The sequence below is a fragment of the Lissotriton helveticus genome, chromosome 3_1 (assembly GCF_964261635.1).
Source record: "Lissotriton helveticus chromosome 3_1, aLisHel1.1, whole genome shotgun sequence".
NCBI classification, from domain to species: Eukaryota; Metazoa; Chordata; class Amphibia; order Caudata; family Salamandridae; genus Lissotriton; species Lissotriton helveticus.
In genome coordinates this window covers 1,556,754,195-1,556,778,424 of record NC_136061.1, presented here as the reverse complement: position 1 = coordinate 1,556,778,424, position 24,230 = coordinate 1,556,754,195, and the positions used below count along the sequence as shown (strand labels likewise).

General features: G+C 44.1%; 1 protein-coding gene across 1 annotated transcript in view; it reads left to right on the top strand.

The window, feature by feature from the left end:
- Positions 1–24,230, top strand: part of ALG9 (ALG9 alpha-1,2-mannosyltransferase) — a 682,403-nt gene that overhangs the window by 308,745 nt on the left and 349,428 nt on the right. Inside the window, exon 12 of the mRNA XM_078682312.1 lies at positions 6,639–6,786. Within this exon, the coding sequence (XP_078538438.1) occupies positions 6,639–6,786 (148 nt within the window). The remainder of the gene's footprint in view (positions 1–6,638; positions 6,787–24,230) is intronic.

Below are 24,230 nucleotides of genomic sequence, written 5' to 3'. Positions count from 1 at the left end.
GCTTGATCCATCACCGTTATTTATCTCACTGCCCCATCCCAGCTCAGAACCTGGCTATATGCAAATTAGTCTGTCCCTGGCCCAGTGCATCATGGGAACAGGGCAGACCAAACTACCAAGCCAATTCTTCACCAGAAAGGAGACAAGCTACCGGGGACCGGTTTCTGGCATTTCAGCCTCTTCGGCCCGGCTTGCTTGAATCCTGATGGAGCAGTGAGAAAGGGACTCATGTCTGAGTATACCCTGCCACACCTATAGTGGCCAAAACCGATACAGAAAAGGGGGTGGTGATGAACAGAGTGTCTGAATCAAGCAGACCACTCTTACCCAGTCCAAAGATCAGGGCTTGATCCATCACCGTTATTTATCTCACTGCCCCATCCCAGCTCAGAACCTGGCTATATGCAAATTAGTCTGTCCCTGGCCCAGTGCATCATGGGAACAGGGCAGACCAAACTACCAAGCCAATTCTTCACCAGAAAGGAGACAAGCTACCGGGGACCGGTTTCTGGCATTTCAGCCTCTTCGGCCCGGCTTGCTTGAATCCTGATGGAGCAGTGAGAAAGGGACTCATGTCTGAGTATACCCTGCCACACCTATAGTGGCCAAAACCGATACAGAAAAGGGGGTGGTGATGAACAGAGTGTCTGAATTAAGCAGACCACTCTTACCCAGTCCAAAGATCAGGGCTTGATCCATCACCGTTATTTATCTCACTGCCCCATCCCAGCTCAGAACCTGGCTATATGCAAATTAGTCTGTCCCTGGCCCAGTGCATCATGGGAACAGGGCAGACCAAACTACCAAGCCAATTCTTCACCAGAAAGGAGACAAGCTACCGGGGACCGGTTTCTGGCATTTCAGCCTCTTCGGCCCGGCTTGCTTGAATCCTGATGGAGCAGTGAGAAAGGGACTCATGTCTGAGTATACCCTGCCACACCTATAGTGGCCAAAACCGATACAGAAAAGGGGGTGGTGATGAACAGAGTGTCTGAATTAAGCAGACCACTCTTACCCAGTCCAAAGATCAGGGCTTGATCCATCACCGTTATTTATCTCACTGCCCCACCCAGCTCAGAACCTGGCTATATGCAAATTAGTCTGTCCCTGGCCCAGTGCATCATGGGAACAGGGCAGACCAAACTACCAAGCCAATTCTTCACCAGAAAGGAGACAGGATTCAAGCAAGCCGGGCCGAAGACGCCTGAAATGGCAGAAAACGGTCCCCGGAAGCTTGTTTCCTTCCTAGTGTAAGAATTGGCTTTTGTAGTCTGGTCTGCCCTGTTCCCATGATGCACTGGGCCAGGGACAGACTAATTTGCATACAGCCAGGTTCTGAAACTGGGATGGTGCAATGAGCTAAAAAACGGTGTTGGATCTAGCTCTGATCTCTTGACTGGGTGAGAGTACTCTGCTTAATTCAGAGACTCTGTCCATCACCACCCCTTGTTGTAAATAATTTTGTCCACCCTAAGCGTGGAAGGGTATACTCAGATGTGAGTCCCTTGCTCATTGCACCATCAGGATTCAAGCAAGCCGGGCCGAAGACGCCTGAAATGGCAGAAACCGGTCCCCGGAAGCTTGTTTCCTTCCCAGTGTAAGAATTGGCTTTTGTAGTCTGGTCTGCCCTGTTCCCATGATGCACTGGGCCAGGGACAGACTAATTTGCATACAGCCAGGTTCTGAAACTGGGATGGTGCAATGAGCTAAAAAACGGTGTTGGATCTAGCCCTGATCTCTTGACTGCGTGAGAGTACTCTGCTTAATTCAGAGACTCTGTCCATCACCACCCCTTGTTGTAAATAATTTTGTCCACCCTAAGCGTGGAAGGGTATACTCAGATGTGAGTCTCTTGCTCATTGCACCATCAGGATTCAAGCAAGCCGGGCCGAAGACGCCTGAAATGGCAGAAACCGGTCCCCGGAAGCTTGTTTCTTTCCCAGTGTAAGAATTGGCTTTTGTAGTCTGGTCTGCCCTGTTCCCATGATGCACTGGGCCAGGGACAGACTAATTTGCATACAGCCAGGTTCTGAAACTGGGATGATGCAATGAGCTAAAAAACGGTGTTGGATCTAGCCCTGATCTCTTGAATGGGTGAGAGTACTCTGCTTAATTCAGAGACTCTGTCCATCACCACCCCTTGTTGTAAATAAGCAAGCCCACTAGCAGCATTTGATTTACAGGCCCTGACACTCTAAGTGCACTTTACTAGGGACTTACCAGTAAATCAAGTATGCCAATCATGGAAACACCAATCCATAATATAATTTACAATAAGAGCACTTGCACTTTAACACTGAACAGCAGTGAGAAAGTGCGCAGGGCCACTAAACCAGACACAACAGAGTAAAAACCAGGAGGTCCGAAAGCAAAAAGACAGGGAAACACGACAAAAGATGGCATGTCTACCAAAGAGTGTCTGAGTGGGTCTGTGAGTGGGTGCATGAGTGTCTGTGTGGGTCTGTCAGTGATTGCATTGTAAAAAAAAAGTAGGGGGCACCCAGGAGCAGGTCCTCATGCCAGCTCCCTCTTTGACAGTCCTCCTGTCCAGCTTGCCGCAGTCTGCTGTCCTCTGCCGCTTTGTGCTTCCTCTGCTTGTTTTCAGCAAATTTTTCCTCATCTTCTTTGCTCGCTCCTGCCTTCTATTTTGCCTCCTTATGCTCATTCTGTCCGTTACTTTGCCTCTTTCTGCTCTCTTCTAACCATTATTCTTCCTCTTGCTGCTCATTTCTGACCTCTATTTTGCCTCTTGCTGTTTGTTTCTGACCTCTATTTTGCCTCTTTCTGCTTGTTTTCACCTTTATTTTGCTTCTTGCTTCTAGTTTTCTCACCTTTACAGTGACTCTGCTCATTTCTCACCTTCATTTTGCATCTTGCTGCTGGTTTCTGACCTCTATTTTGCCTCTTTCTGCTTGTTTCTCACCCTTATTTTACATCTTTCTTCTTGTTTCTCACCTTTATTTTAGGGGTGGGTGGTAAACTCTGCTTCGCAAGCACCAACGGGACTTCATCCCACAACCAGTAATGCCAGGATGCATGTTTGCAGAGTGGTTGAGTAAAGGAGTGAGACCTCTAACGAGGATTGAGCAGTCCCGTTGTGTGGGACTAACTGGTGGTAACAATAGAGGTTCTTGGCCCGAACGACCCTCAGCAGCCAAGGAGACTTCATCCCCCAATGAGTAGTGCGCCAGGTGGCTCATTTGCAGAGTGGTTGAGAAAGTGGATGAGGCTTCCGATGAGGTCTCAGCAATCCTGCTGTCTGGGATTTATAGGTGGTAACAATAGGGAAAAAAACGCCCAGAACCCGTTTGGCAGGTATTTTGTTTTCACGTATAAATGTGCCCGGCCATTACCACAAGAGTGCGGCATTAAGCAACTCACGAGGAACAGTGCTTTAAGTGGGATGGAAATCGTGGTTGGGGGCGGGGGGGGTGAGTTGGAAGGAATTATGAAGAAACATGATGCCCAATGGTTTCATACTTAACGTCTTGGCAGCTACGGGAAAGAGAGAAAACAGCAGTAGGACATGTAGGGCTGAAAACACATCCACGAGGAGGGACACGCAGCAATGACAGTGAGCCACCAGGATGCACACAGGAGGCGTGAGAGGCTAGATGTTTATGCGCTTGAGTAGAGCAGGAGTTTATCCCACTGACAAAGTCCCTTAAACTAAAAATAAAAAAATCACTCAAAACTTTTCATAAGGTGCAGTGAACACTCTATCCCAGTAACTGTTGTGAAAGACGGGATTCATCTAATGCTTTATTCTACGTTTTAGATCTCTCCTTTAGTCTGATCAGCTGAAAGTGTGACAATATTCAGCGCGTACTCTCTTCTTCTGGGTGGACAGGGCTTCTATTCTTACCATGGCAATCTTGAAGAGGACGAGGATGCTCCATCAAAAACTTTGAAATCAAAACCTTTGGAGAATATTTTCTTTTCTTTCTTTGTGGGCTTGAAAGTGGTCTAAAACTACTGAAAGCGGGCCAGCAGCAGCTTTACCAGATAATCGCTGTATATCAGTTACACCTACAGCTCACAACCCCTCTTGCCCCCTGCAGACCCCGGGGCGTGTGCTTTCAGATCCTTATCAAGGGACAAGAGCGCCTGATCCTGGCTGCAAACATAAAAGACTCTTGAAAGTTCCAGCAAAGGCCTGGGGTAACCTCACCCAGTTCTTAAATTTTTAATACTGAAGGTAAATGGCAGGCAACTTAATGGAGGGCCCGATATTGCACAGTCTCAGCACCTAGTTTTAAAAACTGCAGGTGCTGAGCACCGACAGGAGCCGGCCAACTTAAAGACCGGATGAGCAACATGGGGTGCAAGGTACGGATATGAACCTGAAAAAAGAAAAATAGTGTGATACTAAGTAGTCTCTGTGAAAAAAAGCAGATGTACAGATCAATAAAATAAAACACAACATTCTGCAATGATGCTCGAATACCTGGCCACAGGTACCCATATTAGCAGATCATTACTATCAGCCGTGAGGAAGTATACTTCTGGTTTGCACTTAACTGCCCTCTTGTTTTTGTGCCTAGGGCTCTCTTTTGTAACACTGCACCTGGGGAGAGAGTTCATTTTATTTCTCCCTCCCTCTCCTACATCGTGGCTGCTTCTGCCTTAATGTTACACATATGCAGCATTAATCGAAAGCAGAGATTGTCCTGATCACACCACAATTTAAAACAGGGACGTTTTTCATGAGAACTGAGTTTGTGTTCGAAACTGTGTTGTGATGTGTTGTCTTGGGGGGAAAGATATGCCCATGCGAAGAGGGGTGTGCCACGATGTTGCCTATGTGATGTTAACAGTGGTGAGGTTGGGCTGGCCTCATTATAATCAATAAAAGGCGGGACTTGTGAAAGTTAAAGAGTGTTCCTTGTTTTTATGTGATAACATAGTGGATGTTCTAAAGCTTTTACACTTGTTCGTTTCTTCGTTGTGGTTTGTCTACTGCTTGTAAAACTGGTTATCTATGGGAATAACATTTTCGGGCAACCAATACATTCAATATAAGGTGACATATTTAGGACCCCCTGTTCAGAACGACTTTAAATATATTGCACAGTTATATCTAATTCAATCTGTCATGAATTCAGGCAATGTTAAATTATATGTTACGCTTTTTCAGATATAGGTCACACAATACAGCCAAAATCACGAGCTGGCCATAATCTGCCAAGCAAATTCCACCAAAGTAATCTTGAACAGGCATTGATGAAGTAACTTCTTTTTGGGCAGTGCATGTGCTTCTCTGCGAGGCATGCTGTATTTGGTATATGGACTATCGGGGACTTTGGACATGCCCAACGCTTTTGGTTGGTTATTTGGGCTGCTTTTTAAAATTCATTTTCTCTGGTTGGTTAATAGTGTGCATTTGTCCCACCTTTCAGTGCCTGGTACACTCCCAGCAGACATCTCTTGACTCCTCGCTCACACAGCCTGTCTCTCACCCCTCACATGCACATGCAGCGTCCATCCATGTTGGTATCTGAAGGCGGAACATTTAGGCCCTTTTCTACAGGCCACTGCCTGCTGAAAAATGTCATGGGATCCCAGAGGTAATATCAATATTAAACAAGCACTTGCAATGCAATAGGTCTTGCATTATTGAATGTTTGAGCTATTGGTGTTGCATTATTATTAGCGCAATGCCAATTACTCAAACTTTAATAATGCGAGACCTATTGCATTGCAAATGCTTGTTTTCTACATGATCATTCCACTGTAAACAAAAAAACATAAGTAAAAAGCATTGTCATTTACAACCCCAACAGCTCTAAGTTTTACAAATGCGAGACCTGTTGCATTGCAAATGTTTGTTAGAGGCTTTCTACTTGCCAACCTGAGTGGAGATGTCTGCTAATTATGAAAAATTGTGTAATGTATGCCCGGATATCTAATTGCATTATGTGTTCTGATATACATTGAGCTACTGGGACATATGATATGTGTAACCTATGCCAAATTGATACAATACATGGTTACATTTGCTATATTTTGTTAAGTATCAGAAAATTTGAATAAAGAAATAACAAAAAAAATGTTTGTAATCGATGGTGAATTGCGCCTTAATAGTTCAAACTTGATAAGCCAAAAAGTTCTTTATGCCACTCATTGGGTTTTTTGAAAATAAAGAAAATATATGCTGGTATTTGTGTTATACGAAAAAAGGTTCCTGACACTTCACAGTAAGTTTAAGGAAGTGCCTCCTAACCTTGTCTTTTAGTTATGTCTGAAATCTGGCATTTGTTCAAAAGTACTTCATGTATGATCATTAATGTAAGACCACTGTTCGCAAGCTTAATATTTGTCCTTTTAATTATCATATAAAATTAGCAAACTCCAGCTATACTCGTTAATGTGCAGTACACCAGTTCTACAGAAGCTGAATTGTAAACAGTTATGATTCAAATTCAAACATATTCAATTAAAATGAACAAAATACTTTAAATAATAAATGTGCATATTGGCAAGTATTTTTCTTTGTGTTTTAAGTTCATGTTGTTGGCACTTGCATGCATTTTAATGATTCCTAAGGTTAATAGTAAAGTCACACAAGTTACTGTCTCCAAAGCAGAAATTCAAGAATATCTAAAGTTTTGAGGGTTTTTTTTGTGTTCCCTATTGAGGTTACCATGGCCCACTGGACCTGTACCCAGAATTTCATAGGATTGCCATTGATCCTTCTATTCACAGCGTGCCTGAGGGGAGGCCTGTCACTGTCTGCGTAGGCAAGGAATGGTATCGATTTCCCAGTAGTTTTTTTCTTCCAGAAAAGTAAGTTATTCTAAAATCTGTGATGCACAATCAATCTTTCTGTAATTTTCAGTTAGTCCTATAATGCTTACTTAGCCCACGATGAGTGTTTCCTTTTGTCTTGTAACAGATCAGGAAGTTTTAAATGTGTAGGTTAAGTGCTGTCATAAACTAGGAGGTGTAAACCAAACAGGGGTGGCTCCTCCGCAGTGGCAAGGGAGTGATGCCCCAATGGCTTGAGCCACCAGCTGAAAGATAAAAAGATATTTTATCATTGTGGTATTTTTCAGCTGTTGGCTCAGCCAGCATGTGTAGGGAGGCACCGGACCAGAGGAGGGAGGAGTAGGACTTGTTGATGCACTTCTAAGTGTGCATGGCCAGCCGTCTTAAGACAGCTAAACACACATGCGCACTTAAGTTTCTCCAACCCAGCTGTATTGCACAGTAGGGTTGGAGAAACAGCACAGACTCCCTGTGCCTGAGCTGAGTGTCAAATTAGGGGAGGCTGTAATGCTGTTTCAGTGTCTGCTGGGACCAAGAAGCACAGGAAGACTGAGGCGCGAGGCGGCAGGCAGCTTAAGGTAAGTTTCCTTTTTTATTATTATTAACCCCCCCCCCCTGCGCGCGCTGCCCTGGCTCCCCCCTCCTCCCATCTACCACTTTTTGTTTGTGCTGGCCGCCACTGAAACCAAAGGCATCTCCTTACCTACACCAAATGATTTTAGAGAAAAGATCTGATGCAGATGTATCATAATTCTGGACCATGATGCAGATATATCATAATTCTGGACCATGATATGTAATAACAATAAAATCAAGTAAGGGTGCTTGATCATTGATATGTGAAAGAATCTGATTGGAGGTATATTTCAAAAGTAATTGTGATACCATCCATTAAAAAGAAAAAAACATTCTTAAAAAAAAGACTAGTGAGGGGGCATGGCTTGCCATTCAAGGTGGTGGTAGTGTTTTAATCCAGCTCCCGCCGACCCCCGTACCAATCTGTGAGCATCCTTGGCCCAGCAGCAATCCCAGATATCTCCCTCACAGCTGAGGGTGGCGAGGCACCACCTGGACGCAATTTTGCCTGTGCTGCCGTCCTTGATCACGCTTATTGCCCCGAGTAGCAGCTCACTGCATGCCACAGCCAAGATGGCAGCTGCGCCCTAGGCTCTGTTTTGTCCCGGACCACTGGCTCCCCGAGCGATGCACGCCGGTCTGACCGTGCACTACGCCTCTCGATCCTTGGCACCGACTACCGCCCAGGACCTGGGCCGGTGCTGAATCCATGGGGTTACGGCGCAGTGGTTTTGGGTCATTTCCTACGGATCTGGACACAGCCACTATTGTGGTGCTACCCTAGTCAGGTCAGCCTCCTGACCAGTGCTCCCCTTATAGGCCTATCTCTTTCATCAACACCAATCTTGAGGTGTTTGTGAAAGTTATGGCTATGTGGTTGAGTCAAGCTCTTTCCCATTTGATCCACCTGGACCAATGTGGCTATATGCCCCACAGGAGTACCCGTCACTGTATCCGTCGGGTCCAACTAGCTGTGTCCCAAGCACATTGTATCAGCAGCCCCACAGCCCTGCTCCTAATTGATTTTGAGAAGGCCTTTGATACTGTTGCATTTACCATCCTGGGCGTGGTGTTGCAAAGGGCAGGTTTCAGGCTCCTCTTCCGTAAACATGTTGGCCTCTACGCCAGGCCCAGTCCCCTGGTTCTGGTCAATGTTACCCTCTTACTGTCTTTTCCGATTTGTAGGGCTACCCTTCAGGGCTGTCCCTTTTCCTCTCTTTTATTCGCTTTGGCAATCGAGCCTCTGGAACGTCTCCTGTGGTGCGAGGCTTGGATTTGAGGATGGTCCTGGGAAGGGGCCCGGAGGAGACCGTAGCCCTATACACAGACGATCTTCTGTTATTCTTTGCAGACCCACTATCCTCGGGCCCTCGATGCCTGGAGATTCTCCATCTTTATGAGGAGGACTTTGGATCACCAAAACTCAATCCCTGTTGGTGCCGATTGAGGGTGATGCTGTTGGACATTCCTGGTGTCACAGGAACCTGTCTCAGGAACCTGCTGCACTGTTTTCCTTTAAATACCTAGGGATGGAATCTTAACTTGTGCCCCTTATGACTGGGTTGAATAGGAACCTACAGCGGTGGGTGCCTTTGAATGCTCTGGGGCATGTAGCATTGCTTAAAATGATGTTTTTCCCACTTTTCTTCCATGTCCTTGCAAACTATCCACATCCAATTCCCAGGTGATGGTTTCAAACATTGGCATCAAAAATAGCAGCCTTCCTCTGGGCAGGAGGTCACCACTGAGTGACTTTTGTTAATGGCAGGCACTCTCCCTACAATTGGGGGCTGGGGATGGCAGACCTGTACGCTACCTCAATCAATCAGGTATTTATAAAGTGCGTTACACACCCGTGAGGGTCTCAAGGGGCTTGGGGAGAAGGGGGGGGGGGGGGGTAGTGCAGGTCCGGTTCAGCCGAAGAGCCAGGTCTTCCTGAAGGTGTGCAGGGTGGGGGGCGCGTCTGATGTTGATTGGGAGCTAGTTCCATGCTTTTGCGACGACATAGGAGAAGGCTCTTCCACCTGCTCTGGTTCTGCGAATGCAGGGGGTCTCTGCCAGGGCCAGATCGGCGTAGCGGAGGTTCCTTTAATAGAGAAATTGGTCTATAAGACTCTGGTTCTGTAGATGACTTGCCCTTCCTTTTAAAGATGACAACATTAGCTGAATCTCAAGATGCTGGGGCTCGCCCCGTTTGTGCCTCCTGAAACGTTATCAGCATATCTGATTTTAGTTCAGGAAAGAAGGTTTTATAAAATTCTGTAGGCAACTTATCAGGGCCTGCGGCCTTACCGCCTGCCAAAGAACTAATGGCCTCCGTGAGCTCATCTAATGTAATAGGTTCTTCCAGATATTCACTATCTTCTGGACTAAAAGTCCTGCTAAATGGATCCTGTATATATGGCTCATGTCCCATGTTACCAGAGGGGCCCTCAGTATATAATTCTTTGAAGAATGCCGTGAAGACTTTCAAGATCTCAGATTGAGTTTCAACCAACCTCCCAGATGGATCTTCAATAGCGGTGACTGCGTGCTCGGCCTCCTTACACTTGATCCTCTGTGCCAGGCATTTGCCATGTGCCTCCCCATATTCATAACATTGCCTTTAAGGTAGGTGGTATTTATCAGCATTTTCCTTAGACCAGTGTGCATTAATTCTGGCCCTACAACGGGCATCTTCAGTTTGTATTGGTTGATGTCAAAGTTACGCTGTACACTTTGTATAAGGCTCTGTTCTGCCTTCCGGAGATCCTCATACAAACCCTGCATTAATTGCCTTTGCTGTCTCTGAATATATATTTATTTATCTGAATATATGAACCAAAGCTAAGAACTTCCCTCCTAAGCCCTGCCTTTATTGCGTCCCAGACTATCTTATAAGCGGCGGTATTACGATTGATAGCCAAAAATAGACTTAGCCACTGTCGAATATGAGTAACAAAAGACTCATCAAGCAGTAGTTTCCTATCAAAAGAGAAGGACCCTGATGGCCTGAATAGACCACACATTGGAATATCCAGTATCGGGGGTTATGGTCCGACGTAACTCTGGGGAACATCTGTTTATTGACCTCAGCGGCAAGTGTCCTAGTTATAAAAAAAATTGTTGATTCTGGCAAATTTTCTGTGTTGGCATGAATAATTTGTAAAGCCGTGATCAGGATGTTTTAATTTGGTCCAGACATCGATTAGGCTGTGATCACCTAACAGCTGCTGTAAAGCCCTAAGGACTTTAGGTTTCCAACCTGCATACATATCCCTACCCAACCCGTACAGCAATATTCTCCATCTGAATATTAAAATTCCCTCACAGTACCAGCGGCGTGGGCCGGGTGGCCAACTCAATATTAAGGAAGTTTAGGATCTGTGCCTTATCCATGTTGGACCCATAGACAGAGCAAATCACAAACTTGCTATTGCCAACCACACATTTGACAGTTGCCCAGTGGCCATATTTATCGACAAGTACTCTGCCAGCAAAACATACAGTGGACTATGCAAGAATAGCCACCCCTCGGGTGGTGGTGTCCTGCTTTGTGCAAGCTAGCAGAGTATACCCCAGTTCTAATAAAACTCTATGCTTCCCTCAGGGTATATGAGTCTCCTGGAGACACACCACATCTAGTCGCATTTCTCTAATTTCCTCTTGCCATTGAGCCCTATTATTGAGAACACAGACATTAAATGAACATAAATGAAGTCTGACAGCCAGCAACCCATATCAAATTTACCAGACTGAGAACCCCCCAACAATGAATTTAACATGTTAACTGAATAAACCCAATACATTGACTTGGCTCCAATCTTAACAATTACTGACTTATTTATTGTTTCACTCCCATGACAACCAAATCTACCCCGGCACCAGGAACCCCCCTAACCTACACTAGTGCCCCTCTGTAGTTAGTACTACCCCCTTCCAACCCAACCATCGAGGCAAAGGGACCCTTGGGTCGGGAGGGATGGGGGAGCCTCCCAACTCCTGCAGATCGACTCCCCACCACCACCACCACCTGAGCTATCCGGCCCCATTGTCCCAAAGAAAGAAAATGCCACTGCAGAGAGAGTGGAGAGAAGAGGAGAACTAAAAAAAACCACCATGCATATAATCTGACCCCCTTCTCCCCCACACCAGTCTCACATCTTTTTAAAAAAAAATGTTTTAAATACTTTAAGACTTTTAGTGCCTGCAGGAATTCTTTGATTCAGAAAAGGGGGTGGTGATGAACAGAGTGTCTGAATTAAGCAGACCACTCTTACCCAGTCCAAAGATCAGGGCTTGATCCATCACCGTTATTTAGCTCACTGCCCCATCCCAACTCAGAACCTGGCTATATGCAAATTAGTCTGTCCCTGGCCCAGTGCATCATGGGAACAGGGCAGACCAAACTACCAAGCCAATTCTTCACCAGAAAGGAGACAAGCTTCCGGGGACCGGTTTCTGCCATTTCAGGCGTCGTCGGCCTGGCTTGCTTGAATCCTGATGGAGCAGTGAGCAAGGGACTCATGTCTGAGTATACCCTTCCACGCTTATGGTGGACAAAATGATTCAGAAAAGGGGGTGGTGATGAACAGAGTGTCTGAATTAAGCAGACCACTCTTACCCAGTCCAAAGATCAGAGCTTGATCCATCACCGTTATTTAGCTCACTGCCCCATCCCAGCTCAGAACCTGGCTATATGCAAATTAGTCTGTCCCTGGCCCAGTGCATCATGGGAACAGGGCAGACCAAACTACCAAGCCAATTCTTCACCAGAAAGGAGACAAGCTTCAGGAATTCTTTGGCCATCTCCTCAGAAGTGAAAAAGTGAGTCTGATCTTTAAATATGATTTTGAGTTTAGTGAGGTTAAGGAGAAAGGTCTGATCCCCCTTATTCTGTAATGCTGTTATCACTTGTTGAAGCTGCCAGCGTTGTTCAATTGTTGTATGACAGTAGTCCGGCCGCTCACTTCCTTTCCCCCTTCTCTTCGTTTCTGGACGTGCCAGATCATACAAAGCCTGCCGGGACAAAAAAATATTTAAACAGATCAGAATTGCCCTCGGATTAAGGTTTGACTGTCCAGAATGACTATTTTGCCTACATGGAAACAGATGGGCTCTCTGAACCTCCAGGTCCTGTGAGTTTGTGAAACGCTTCTGAGAAAAGGTCGACTATGAATTTCCTGGGGTTGGAGCCTTCCACACCCTCGGGTAGACCAAGGACTCGGACGTTGAGACCAAGGACTCGGACGTTGTTACTTCGAAGTCGATTTTCCAAGTCCTCGAGTTTCCACAACATGTCATTCTTCTGGAGTTCTAGAGTGTCAGTTACAGCTTTTTGCCCTATGACCTCATCCTCCAGGATGGAAATTTTGTTCTCAGCTTCACTGATTCTTTCTGCGAATTCCAAGCACGATTTGGTCACTCGATGTATAGAGTTCTGAAGTTTTCGGCTGGCCCCTTGCGTTCTCTGGCTTTCCGTGCGAGTTTCTTCTCTGTGTGCCATAATGGTTTGATAAATAACAGACAACAAGATATCCTCTGAGTGTTTTGATGTTGTAGGAGCAATCTGATTTGATGCGTCTTCCAGATCAACTCCCAAATTAGAAGAAAATGAATAGTCCCAGGACATAATCGCAGCAGATTCTTTTTTTTCTCCTAGGTCAGATACCTGTGCCTTCTTACGTAAGAGTACCCACACCAGATGCAATGTTAGAATTGCTGAGATCCCCTTCCTCCATTTGTACATTGCTGGTCTCACAACATTGGTAGGTTGGTGTTTCTCCCTCTGAACATAGTTCTGACCGATGGGATGTCTCATCTCCCAATGAGTTAGACGGATCTGACAGGGAGAAGAAGTGTTCACAGGCATCAATCTTTACCTGGGGAGCAGAGCTATCACCTTGCCCCTGTGTGGTTCGGCTTTAAAGGCCATTAGCCTTAACAGCTTCGAATGCCTTTGTGAGGGTTTCTGTTGACGGGTGGTTTATTATAAGGGATGCTGGTTCTTTTTGTCTCCCACTTAGCCCCCCAGACACCGAGCAGGTATGGGGTCTGCAGCTTCCAAAGTGAAACCCCCTCATGGCCCCTCCTGAATGGTAGCAGAGCCAGAAGCCATATTTTTCCAAGAGCCCCCCCTTGTTATCAGAGCACTCCTCCTTACATTGACCAGCCCCGCCAGTCTCTCCGTGCAAGCGCTCCTCCTGGCTGATATCATTAAGACAAACCGGTGCACTGCCAGACCCCTTTACCACATGTTGATTTTTACCTTTTTTACCGGAGAGAAAAAAAGCTGGGGTCATTTTTTTCCGAGGATCCAGTGAGACGGGTTTTATCAGAGATCGAAACACCTTCTCCGGCCGCTGTCACTCCAGCGCGCTGTTTCTCCTTGGAGGCTCTCGCTAACCCGGAAGGATCCACCAGATAGCGCGCCTTAGCTCCTCTGATGCTTTTTAGCAGCATTGTGGCTGGGCTGAGGACGCACCCGGTCTCCGCCCGCAGCGAATGGAGACCACGGGGGAGACTCCAGGTGAGTTGAGCAAGCGGGATTGTAGACCACTGGTTTAAGTAGATGGCCAGTATTATTTCTCTCAGCACTACCTGAGAAACTTGGGGCAATGAGACTGATTTATGGATTCATCACTGTAGCAAGTTAATGGAGCTTTGGTGGTGGGGGAGTCGATCAGGCAGGGTTGCTAACTCGGCCAACTACTCAGTCACCATCTGGTCTACTGGTTTAAGCTGACCTCCGTACTGTCCTTGTGTTGGTGAGGAGACATTTTGTTTTAATTGAAGAATGGCACATTCTGCTGTATTCAATCTCAGCATCTGGAGTTAACCTTTGATCATGGCTATATCTTCAGCTATTTGACTTAACAGCGTTGTCTTATACCATCATTCTGTTTCTTCCTGTTCTTTAAATAGTCTATTTTCAATGACATTTTCGTCTCAGTGGGTCATGCAGTTAGTGCTAATTTTGTGCCCTATACCATGGCTTTAAATGTGTCCCAACCGGTATGGGTATTTGTTTCTTGAGGGTCATTGCCATAAAGTAGTTCTGGGCTCTGAAAAGGTGCATATTCATTCTTTATGTCCCTAGTGAACTCTAGTTTTTACCTCCAATCCCATTCCATCTCCCAATGTGACTGACCATATATAGTTCTCCCTACCATTTGTTCTTTATATAGCTTCTCCAATCTGTTCCAGTAGTAGAAACATGTGGCCTTTTTTTGTGTATTTTCTATAAACGAGAAATATAAAGAATAATCTCTTCTCCCCAGTGATGTAGGTGTCTTCATGTGTCTGTTAATCCTTGCTCTAAGATAAGCTGCATCAATCATTTGGACACGGCTGTGTTATATAATGAGTCTTATATGACTCTTGTCCTGGAAAAGGTTGAGGTACCCTCACAAAGTTAGGGCACTTCCTATCTGGCAGATGCAATTTTTGATTAATTTAGTTAGGAAGCCTTCCTGGTCCGAGTTGTGGGCATACGGGTTAATGAGATTTTAATTTTAACGTTGGATGGTTCCCTCTGGATTTCTATCGACTGTACTAGGATCAGCTACTAGGTCCAGCTTAAGGAAGATAGCTGCTCCTGCTGTTTTAGCTTTTGCTATGGGGTTATAACTTGTGCTGCACGCAGAATACGTCTACTTTAATCAGATGAGTTTGTTATGTTATGTTAAATTAGTATTTGTAAAGCGCACAGCTACTCGATAGTGTCCCAGTGCTGAGAACCTTGTGACGGAGCTGGCTGTGTGTTGTCAGAACGAGATCGAGTACTATTGCTGAAATAACCAGGTTTTAAATGACTTCCTAAAAGCAAGGAGGTCCTGCATCTGTCTCGGTTCCAGTGGCAGGTTGTTCCAGAGTTGAGCCGCCTGCACCTGGAAGGAGCGTCTCTCTATCTGTGCTCAGTGATATTTAGGAGTGCCTGCCAACTGTAACGTTGAGGACCTCAGTGTTCGGTGCGGGCATTAGAACTGAGCTCTCTTCCTGATGTATGCGGCCCTTGTGCCATGGTGAACCTTAAAAGCCAGGACCATTGGTTTAAAACGGATCCTCTTGCGGATTGGCAGCCAATGTAGGGATTTCAGATGGGGAGACATCCGTGATCTCGGACCAAGCATGAGTATTGCTGTGGCTGCTGCGTTCTGAGCCACCTGCAGCCATGCCAATAGATATTCCGGTAGCTCCAGGTACAGGACATTTACGTAGTCCAACCTTGAAACAATGAGTGCCTGGACCACTGTTTTCCTGTATGTAAGAGGCAGAAGGGGCAGGAACTGCTTTAGCATTTTCAACATGCCAAAACATGATCCTACGACTGCCTGAATCTAGGCCTGCATGGAAAGATTATCATCCAACTTCACTCCAAAGTGTTTAACTGTCTTTACAGAGGGGACATGTGGGAGGGGACATGTCCACTGGCCACCAGTTTCGCCACACGTTGCTAGGGGGGAGGCCAAAAAAGATGATCCACGATTTTTCAGAGTTACATTTAAGTTGATTTGATTGGAGCCCGGAGAACACCTTTGATAAACAGGAGTTAATCACATCTCCTTTAAAATCCGAGTTTTCGTCGTAGGGAAAGAGCAGCTGCGTATCGTCCGCATACGATACTAGTTTTGCTACGTGGGCCTCTGCCAGATTCGCTAAGGGGGTCATATATATATTAAAAAGTGTTGGGTTCAAAATTGAACTGTGAGGAACTCCCACCTCCAAAGGCGGAATGAGCCGGAGAAAGGCAGGGACCTCATTGTTTGCTGGCGATCCTTTCTTGAAGCAAGATTGTTACTGGATCTGATTGTTTTAGGTACCTTCATACTCTGCTTTTGGATTTGTGGATTTAAGGCCTCTAAAATGTATCAAGAGGAGTTTGAAAGCTTAGGCAATTTTGTCTTGACTCTCACACCTATTATATGTCTTGACATTCATTTGTGTTTTGCAGAGTGTGTGTGTGCAGCTCATATCCCCTAAAATCCACTCCACAAGACAATCTCTTTTGAACTAAAGTATAATGCACTAGATTAATTTAGTCCTGATTGCCCCCACCAACCAGTCCTTACATTGAAGGTTGGTGTGCTGTGGGTGATACTCGGAGTGGCCTTTGGTTTCAATTTTACTGTGAGTAAAGGGCATCATTTGGCCTAAGAGAACCTCTCCACCCTTCCCTTCTGACTCCTTCCCCATTGATTTGTAATAGCTAGTTGTGTTTATCGCAATTAGAGATGAACCTTTCATCCAAGTAAGGATATCCTCCAGCTGGAAAGAAACCACCTCAGGGCCCAACACCATGGTGAAGACCTAGGGAACAGACAGCAAGCTTTAAAGTATGACATGGCGCTAGTAGTGCCAAGACCACACAGCTAATCTCAGGAAGTGCTTCCTGTTTGGGTAGATCAGGACATGAAAGCTATCATCCTGCAAGTCTAGTGGCACCGAAACATCCCCCAAAGAGATCAGATGGATGATGGACATCTCCATGATGATTTTGAAGTGAAGCCCCATGACAAACAGTTTCATCGCCTTCAAGTTCTATATCAGGTAGAGGCCTCCTGAAATGCTCAAGACAAGGAACCTGGCGGATTAATCTTACAGTCCTCGCTAAAATGGAGTACTGAAGTCATGGGCACCGGCAAAATATTGATTAGATACCCTCCAACATGGACTAGTGACTTACCAGTAACACGTAATATAGATTGAAGCAGTAACAAGGTTTTGGTCTAAACTGGAGGTCTGGTCTAACAAGTAAATGGTCCGATGATTATGCCAGAGGTTGTGTCGGTCCTGTCCTCCCCCGGCCTGAAGCATCCCATCATAGGCTTAGGGGAGTTGGATAAGGAAAACAACCTACCTCTGGGACATCCCTGTCTGCTATGATACTGTCCCCAGGGCGGTCACGGAAATGTCAGTATAAGAGGCGACAGCGAGACCCATCTAGAGCATATAAAATCTGGTGGCATATATGAGGACAAAAAAAAAAGAAGCAGTAACAAGGTTTGAATATCCATTGTGCATAATGTAGAGGATCCAGGTGTCTTGGATGAAGTCTGCCAATACATTGTAGATGTGCTAGATTCATCCACATACCGACCTACACTAGGAGACTATAGTCATACCTTGGGGACTATTGCATGGGACCAAATGTAGTCCTTACCACATAGCCCCGACAATGGTCCAGGTCACAAAAAGGATGCTCTTTGAGTGCATTGTCAGCCAAAAAGTGGTAGGGAACACTCCGATCAGCCAGAACTTTGTACCCATCAAACCTCATTCCACAGTTGAGCATCTCCATCTCATCACTCATTTCCTCACCAAATTCCCTACCGAGGCACCATTTTCCCCATCTCTCGTTCTGTTTCTTCATCATTTTAAATTCTCCATTCCTTGCATCCTTTGGCATAATGCCCACAATTGCAGCATTGCAAATTCCCTGCAGAAACACATCTAAAATATCTTGGCACACTCTCTCTCTTTGTATGGTTGCTAGATCTTGCAGTTCTCCTCTTTCCTATTTCCCTTTACCATGGATATATTCTTTAGCTCCAAATCTCTCTTTATTGCATGGAGCAGTGTGTTGAAGCCCCTCTACTATAGCCACGGACCCCTTTCTGGCATGATCCGTAGTAAGCAGTCTCTCCATTACCCTGGGGTTTTGATACAACTTACCATCTGATCGCTTATTACTGAATGGCATTTCCTGGAATCATGTTTCAAATCAAGATTTCTCAGAGCTGCCTTTTACATCACCACCACATGTGCTCTGGTGAAGAATGTGAGTATTTGGAGCTCCACTTTTATGCGTGGACTGAAATGTTTCTGTAATGTTTTACATAAATGTATCCATCTCTGCCATTCTCCTCGGCCTCCTCAATTCTAATTTCAAGTATGCTGCTCTTTATGTTTCTGCCTTCAATGCCCATATTGTGGACAGCCTCTTTGTTTGCAATCCTGTGCAAAATTATCTTCTCTTATTCCCATCTGACAATGGAGCTTTTCCACTGCTTCTACAACAACTGTGACTCAGATAAAGTTAAGGGAGGTTCACACATGCTGAAAACTACCATGGTTATATAGGAATGAAGTAGTGGTCCGTGACCAATTATGTTGAAGAGTTAAGTTCAATACTTTACACAGTCAGTATTATGTGGAGTACTATAATACTAATATTGAATATCTTCAAGAACTATACAATAATACTCAATTACATTTAAAGAGTACACATATTGGAGAAACCACACAAGTAGCAATAGAAGCGCCAGACCAATTATAATTCTTAAAGCATTTATTAGTTCTCTGGGTAAGCAATTTGTTCAAGCACAATAGGTTGCGCGCGGAATGGGGAAAAAAGGGGTTGGGAAGTGGTAGTGGTGGGTGATAGAAGTGTAAATCAAAGGAGTAGAAAGAAATACAGTACAATACTTTTTGAATCACTGGTGGTCCAAACTAGTTATACAAGACCTGTTCGATATACAACATTCATTTACATAAATATACTGTATACTGTAAATATACTGTGTGCACCAAATGTAACTTCAAGGGATATCGAGAGGGGTGCTGATACAGGTCAATTGGGGTGGGAGGCGTCGACGTTTCGACTCGACTGATGCATGGAGGGAAATTAGGACCTCAGCTGCGAGTCTTCATCAGGACAAGAGGAGGCAACCTAAACCTGGTGCCAAGCCTGGCTACTCAGGTAAAAATCCAGAGGTAAAGGCCAATGGCCCAATTGTGCCAAAGGCACCGATGCTGATGATTTCTTGTCAATCAAACATCATGTTGTCCTTCATCTGTGAATGATGAATGTGATGTGAATTACTTCCTTAGTAAATTCAGTAAAGTCAGCAGCGGCCGTGAGATGCAGCAAGTTCAGTCGGCTGGACTTTTCACAAGCCGACTGAACATGCTGCATCTCACATAAATTGCAGCATACTCAGTACAATAATATGAACTTGATCTTTTGTTCTTGATAGAGACATTGTTGCTTTATTCTCTGGATGACTGAAACACATTAATGGCAATGTCTTCAGCTGCCTCCTGCACAGGCCACACAATGATTCAGTGAATTTTTTTAATAAAGTGATCATGTGACTTAAAAGTGGAAATTGATTTTCTTGGTGGAGTCCGGGGCATCAGCAGTACATAGTTAAGCTGCCTGTGACTGAGTTAATGTGATATAAGACCATTGACAATCTAAGCATCAGGTATATGCAAGAATGCAAGTACTCGGAACTCAGTGGTCTGAGTTGGTGTCATTTATTTTTTTGCAGGTGCACTAGCTCACCAAAGTTTGATTGCTCTACTGTCAGGACTACCCTCACTTTGGAATACGTCTGTGGTTCTTTATGGAATTTTATTGACCTGCTTTCAGTTTCTAGGACGTTTTTGTAGTTGTAGTTTTTGAGCATAGTTGAATGGTGTTTGTTGTTAACAAAATAAGAAGGAATGTACAAGGGAAAATATAATAGTCAATTCAGGTACCAACATGGACCAGACCTATATAACAACTCTTACAATTTGTTGCACTTGATCCCTTTTCCTGCACATTCACCATTGAGTAAATCTTCACTCTTTACTTAGTCAGATAACAAACACTGTTTTTGTTGCGAGTGCAACTTACTAGAATTGTCTTGGTCTTCTTTTTCAAAAGACAAGACCTGCCGTTTTTGTCAGCCACCCTGAAGACCTGGATTGGATACAGGTGTAGCCGATGTAAGAGGAAAAACAGGTAATGAATATTCCTATCTCCTCTCAAGGGGAAACATCAGACTTCAGGAAGTAAAAAACCCTCGACAGGTATCAATTCTTAACGCAGCTTGATTAAGTGTGCAAAACAACAAAGTTTCCACTGGAAGCAGGGTGGAGTTCCAAAAAAACTGGACAGGAAGAACTGAAGGCAAGTGGACACCAGAGTCATCCATAACAAGCCCCTAATTGGCTAAGCAATGCACTGAATGCCAGAGCCCTCTTCTTTATTGACTTAGAGAAGTGAATACCTTGAAGAAGAGGAGACAACAACTTGCCACCTTACTGCATTGATAAAGAAGGAAATAGTGCACTTTAGAAGGATCAATTTTCCAAAGTAAACACCGAAAGGATAAAACCGGTTTGGAGGATTATGGGACAAATGGAATAGAGATTTCCTGATGCCGGAACCTGCTTTGTCGGAAAACACTTATTCCCCTCCGAGGAGCCGAATTCTAGGCCCGACACACCTCAGTTTGGACCCAGCCATAAGCAAAATAAATCTGCAACCTGCTCCAATATAAATAGCCCAGCCCGAACTGCCAGGTCAGGTCCTCCCTAAACTGGAACAACAATTTAATACCATGCTTCTATTTGTGGATACCTCTTTATAGAAGTATGACATTGCACTGGGGTTTCTGTTCACTTGTATCCAGTATAATAATGGTCACAGGCGAAGATATCAAAGATAACTCCCAATTCTAGGTTCAATTTCAATAATGGGCACTGGTCCTAATCTCAGCTATGTTTCAAGGCGTTATTCTCAACTACTTGAAGCTCTCTAGAATTTCAAAATCCCAACAATCCTACCTCCTAGATTGCAGCAGCAAATGTCTTTTTCCTATATATCTGCTTATATCTTTACGCAGCTTTAAAGCTTTGCATTATTGTGACCTCAGTTTTTTTTTTACCTGCGTATGTTAATTGAGCTGCTGATTGAAGCAAGTACCTAAATAATCAAAAAAGGTCAATCACTTGCGTATTCGATCTCGGAATTGCTTCTTTAATGGAGGGTTGGATTGAGTAACGTAACTTTGGGATTTAGAACCTTTATATCCAGATCCTTCTCTTTGCAGTCATTTGTGAGTTGGTCAGTCATCTTGTGCATTGCATTTTCTGTTTGAATAAGCAGGAGGGCATCGCCTGCAAAAAGTAATGTTGATGTTCTCTTATTGTTTGTTTTCGGTACATCAGGATTAGATTCCATTAAGTAATGAACCACATTGTTTAAAATCAAACTGAATAAAGTTGGTGCCAATACACAGCATTGATTGGTACACAGCCTTGATTGATACCTGTAGGCATTACAAAGCTATTGCTGCATTCCCCTAAGGACCCACAATGAACTCAGGGAGTAGTTTATGAATGTAAACATTTTAGTGCAGACATGAGAGAATGATCAACACTCAATTTCCACAGTAAATGCCAAAGCTTGACAAGCTTCTAAAATCTTTTCATATTTTTTTCAGTAGTTGTTAACCCTAGTTTCTAACACAAACTTTGCTGGGCCTCAAGCTTTTCTTATGGAGTGTTTTTCAAGTGTTCCTAAACCTGTGAAAGGGTAGTGCACTAGTCAAGTAGACATGATGTTTTACTAAGACAGATGAAAGCTCCTGTTTTATCTCCCAACACTCAATATCAAAACGTTCTTATGTATTGTTCGTCTACTCACATATATATCTGCGAAGGGAGATGACCAGAACTTTTCTTACTTTGGAAGCCATTGCCTTAAATAGTTCAAGGATTGTTTCTTCTTCACCCTCCTTCTTTCACGAGGATATACTCTGCAAAGTTAGATAACGGAGCCCATAGTTTAGGAGCCTCATTTAAATACTTCGCTTGGCTCCATTCTATTGCCCTTCTGTCATTGATTGGAGTTGATTTCAAGATGATGGCCATGCCGGTCTGTTTGCCTGAAAGCTGAGGAAGAAGAGTAATTAACAAGCATTTGCAATCCAATCTGTCTCGCCTTTGGGACCTTATATGTTGCCTTACAGCGGGCAATGGGATAGTGTAAAGCTCTGTTCTTAATATAAAAGCAGGGCCCCGGGGGGTAAAATCGCTGAAAATACAAGATGTAAAAAATAATTGTCTACGGGTGCTTATGGAAGACAATTTCTATGGACTGGAATCTAGAGAATGCTAAAGTGATTCTGGTATTTTACTGACCTCTGCTGGTAGTTTTCTATCAAGAAAGTTAAATAGAGGCAGTTGCCAGAAAAATAAAAAAAAGAAAGTCCCTCGGCAGAGAGCAATTCTGGTACTTTACTGACCTCTGCTGGTCGTTTTCTATCAAGGCAGTTAAATAGAGGCAGTTGAACAGAAAGGAAAGTCCCTAAGCGGAAGCAGACAAGTCCTAGGGCTGATCTCCAGAGCCCACAAAGTACATATACATATAAGTATATACTAAAGTATATATACTAAAGTATATACAAGAGGTCTTGAATGCTCGACCTAAAAATTAGGCTAATCATTAGAGGGTAATGATTGCTTGCAACTCTTTCACTAACTCTCATGTGGTTAACCCACTGCCATGCCTAAATGTTGATCAGTAAATAGTCAATGAGGCTAGCCCCGTTACAGCACTTGAAGGTGTTTTGTTTGGAGAAATCTGATGTGCTACAGTCTTTTCGGAACCATACGCCATGGGTTATTAAAAGCGATTTAAAATTGTATCCGTTTTTGTTAGATCTTCTCCAGTGTAAGATTGGTTTTTGGACTCCCCAACCCATGTCTTCTTCAACAACTTTGCTTTATATAATGTCGTGCGAAAGGAACATATTAAAATCAATGCAAACTAATAGCACATGTGATCCGGAACTAGTTGCAGTGCCTGTAATATAATTCAAGGTGCTCACAAGGGCATCCCAAATTGCTTGCTCCATCGCGGGTGATGTAGACATTCAAAATATCAGTTATTACAGTTTGTGTACTCAATCCCATTAGCTTCACATGCAAGACATTTAAAGGGGGGTTTACAACAGCAAATTGCTGAGATTTACAGTTTAGGTTTGGGAAACCTATACTGAAATGCCATCTATTAGGCAACCTTTTTTGACCTTGTAGCTGGAATGTAGTACTCCAGAAATCCATTTGGAGCCAGGTCTGAGAATGCCCACGTCTCCTGGAAACAACAAATATCATTGTTATTGATAAATGATTACTACTCAGTGTCATCAATTTGGGAGGTTAGGCCAATAATATTCTATGAAAGAATCATTGTGTCACCTAGTATGACATGCATGTACTTTACTACCTTCTGCGGACCTTCAAATTGCTGTTTTCTTAGGAGATGTGGTAGTTCTATTTTTTAATATACTTGGCTCCGTTTCTGCATTGGTGGTTTTTCCATTTGGTGTCTAGCACTGCTGGTAGCCCAACCCAATGTAATCCTAGTAAGAAGTAAGTTTGTGGTCTACAGCTATTGCTATGTACCCTTATTTGACCATTCTTGCATTATCATTTTTACTTAAGAATGATTAAATTACAGGACCCACTTGAATGTGGCCTTGCAACTTGTGGTCTCTGACTGAGCGATGGCGTGCATACTTAATTGTGTTGCTTGTGCCACTGTGTCTGAATATTGTGGTTGGCCGGAAAATGTAGGACAACTTTTAAAAGTGCCATAAATGCACCAAATTTAGACCCATAAAATTGGCAAAGTATTCACATCATCAAAAAGCAAGTTTGATGTTCAAACAAATATCTCCATTTTGGCTGTCTGCCAGTTAGCACCGATTTTATATGATGGAAACGAGTTCATATGTTTTAGATCATGGGTGGTTATTTGCCTGAGAGGAGGGATGGCATAAAATGTATTAATCATACGTGATCTATCCAATGATCGTGAAGTAGTGAGTGCCAAGAGTGGTGCAAAAGTCTTATCCAGGTTGCTATAGTCCAAATGCTTTCTTTGGGGGAATTTCCATTTCCTCTAGTGTGAAACTCTTAGCTATTGGACTAAATTGTTTATATATGGTCACTGCAATAGTAGATGAGTGAAGCTTTCAGTTTGGAGGATTGATGCAGCAAGTGGGTAGCAACTTGTGTTACTGCGGTTACATTATTATTCTAGTGCTTAATTTGAGCCGGTGGTTTCCGGTGCCCAGCTCGGCACTTAATTGCCAGCACGGTAACTATGACAGTCTGCCTCATGG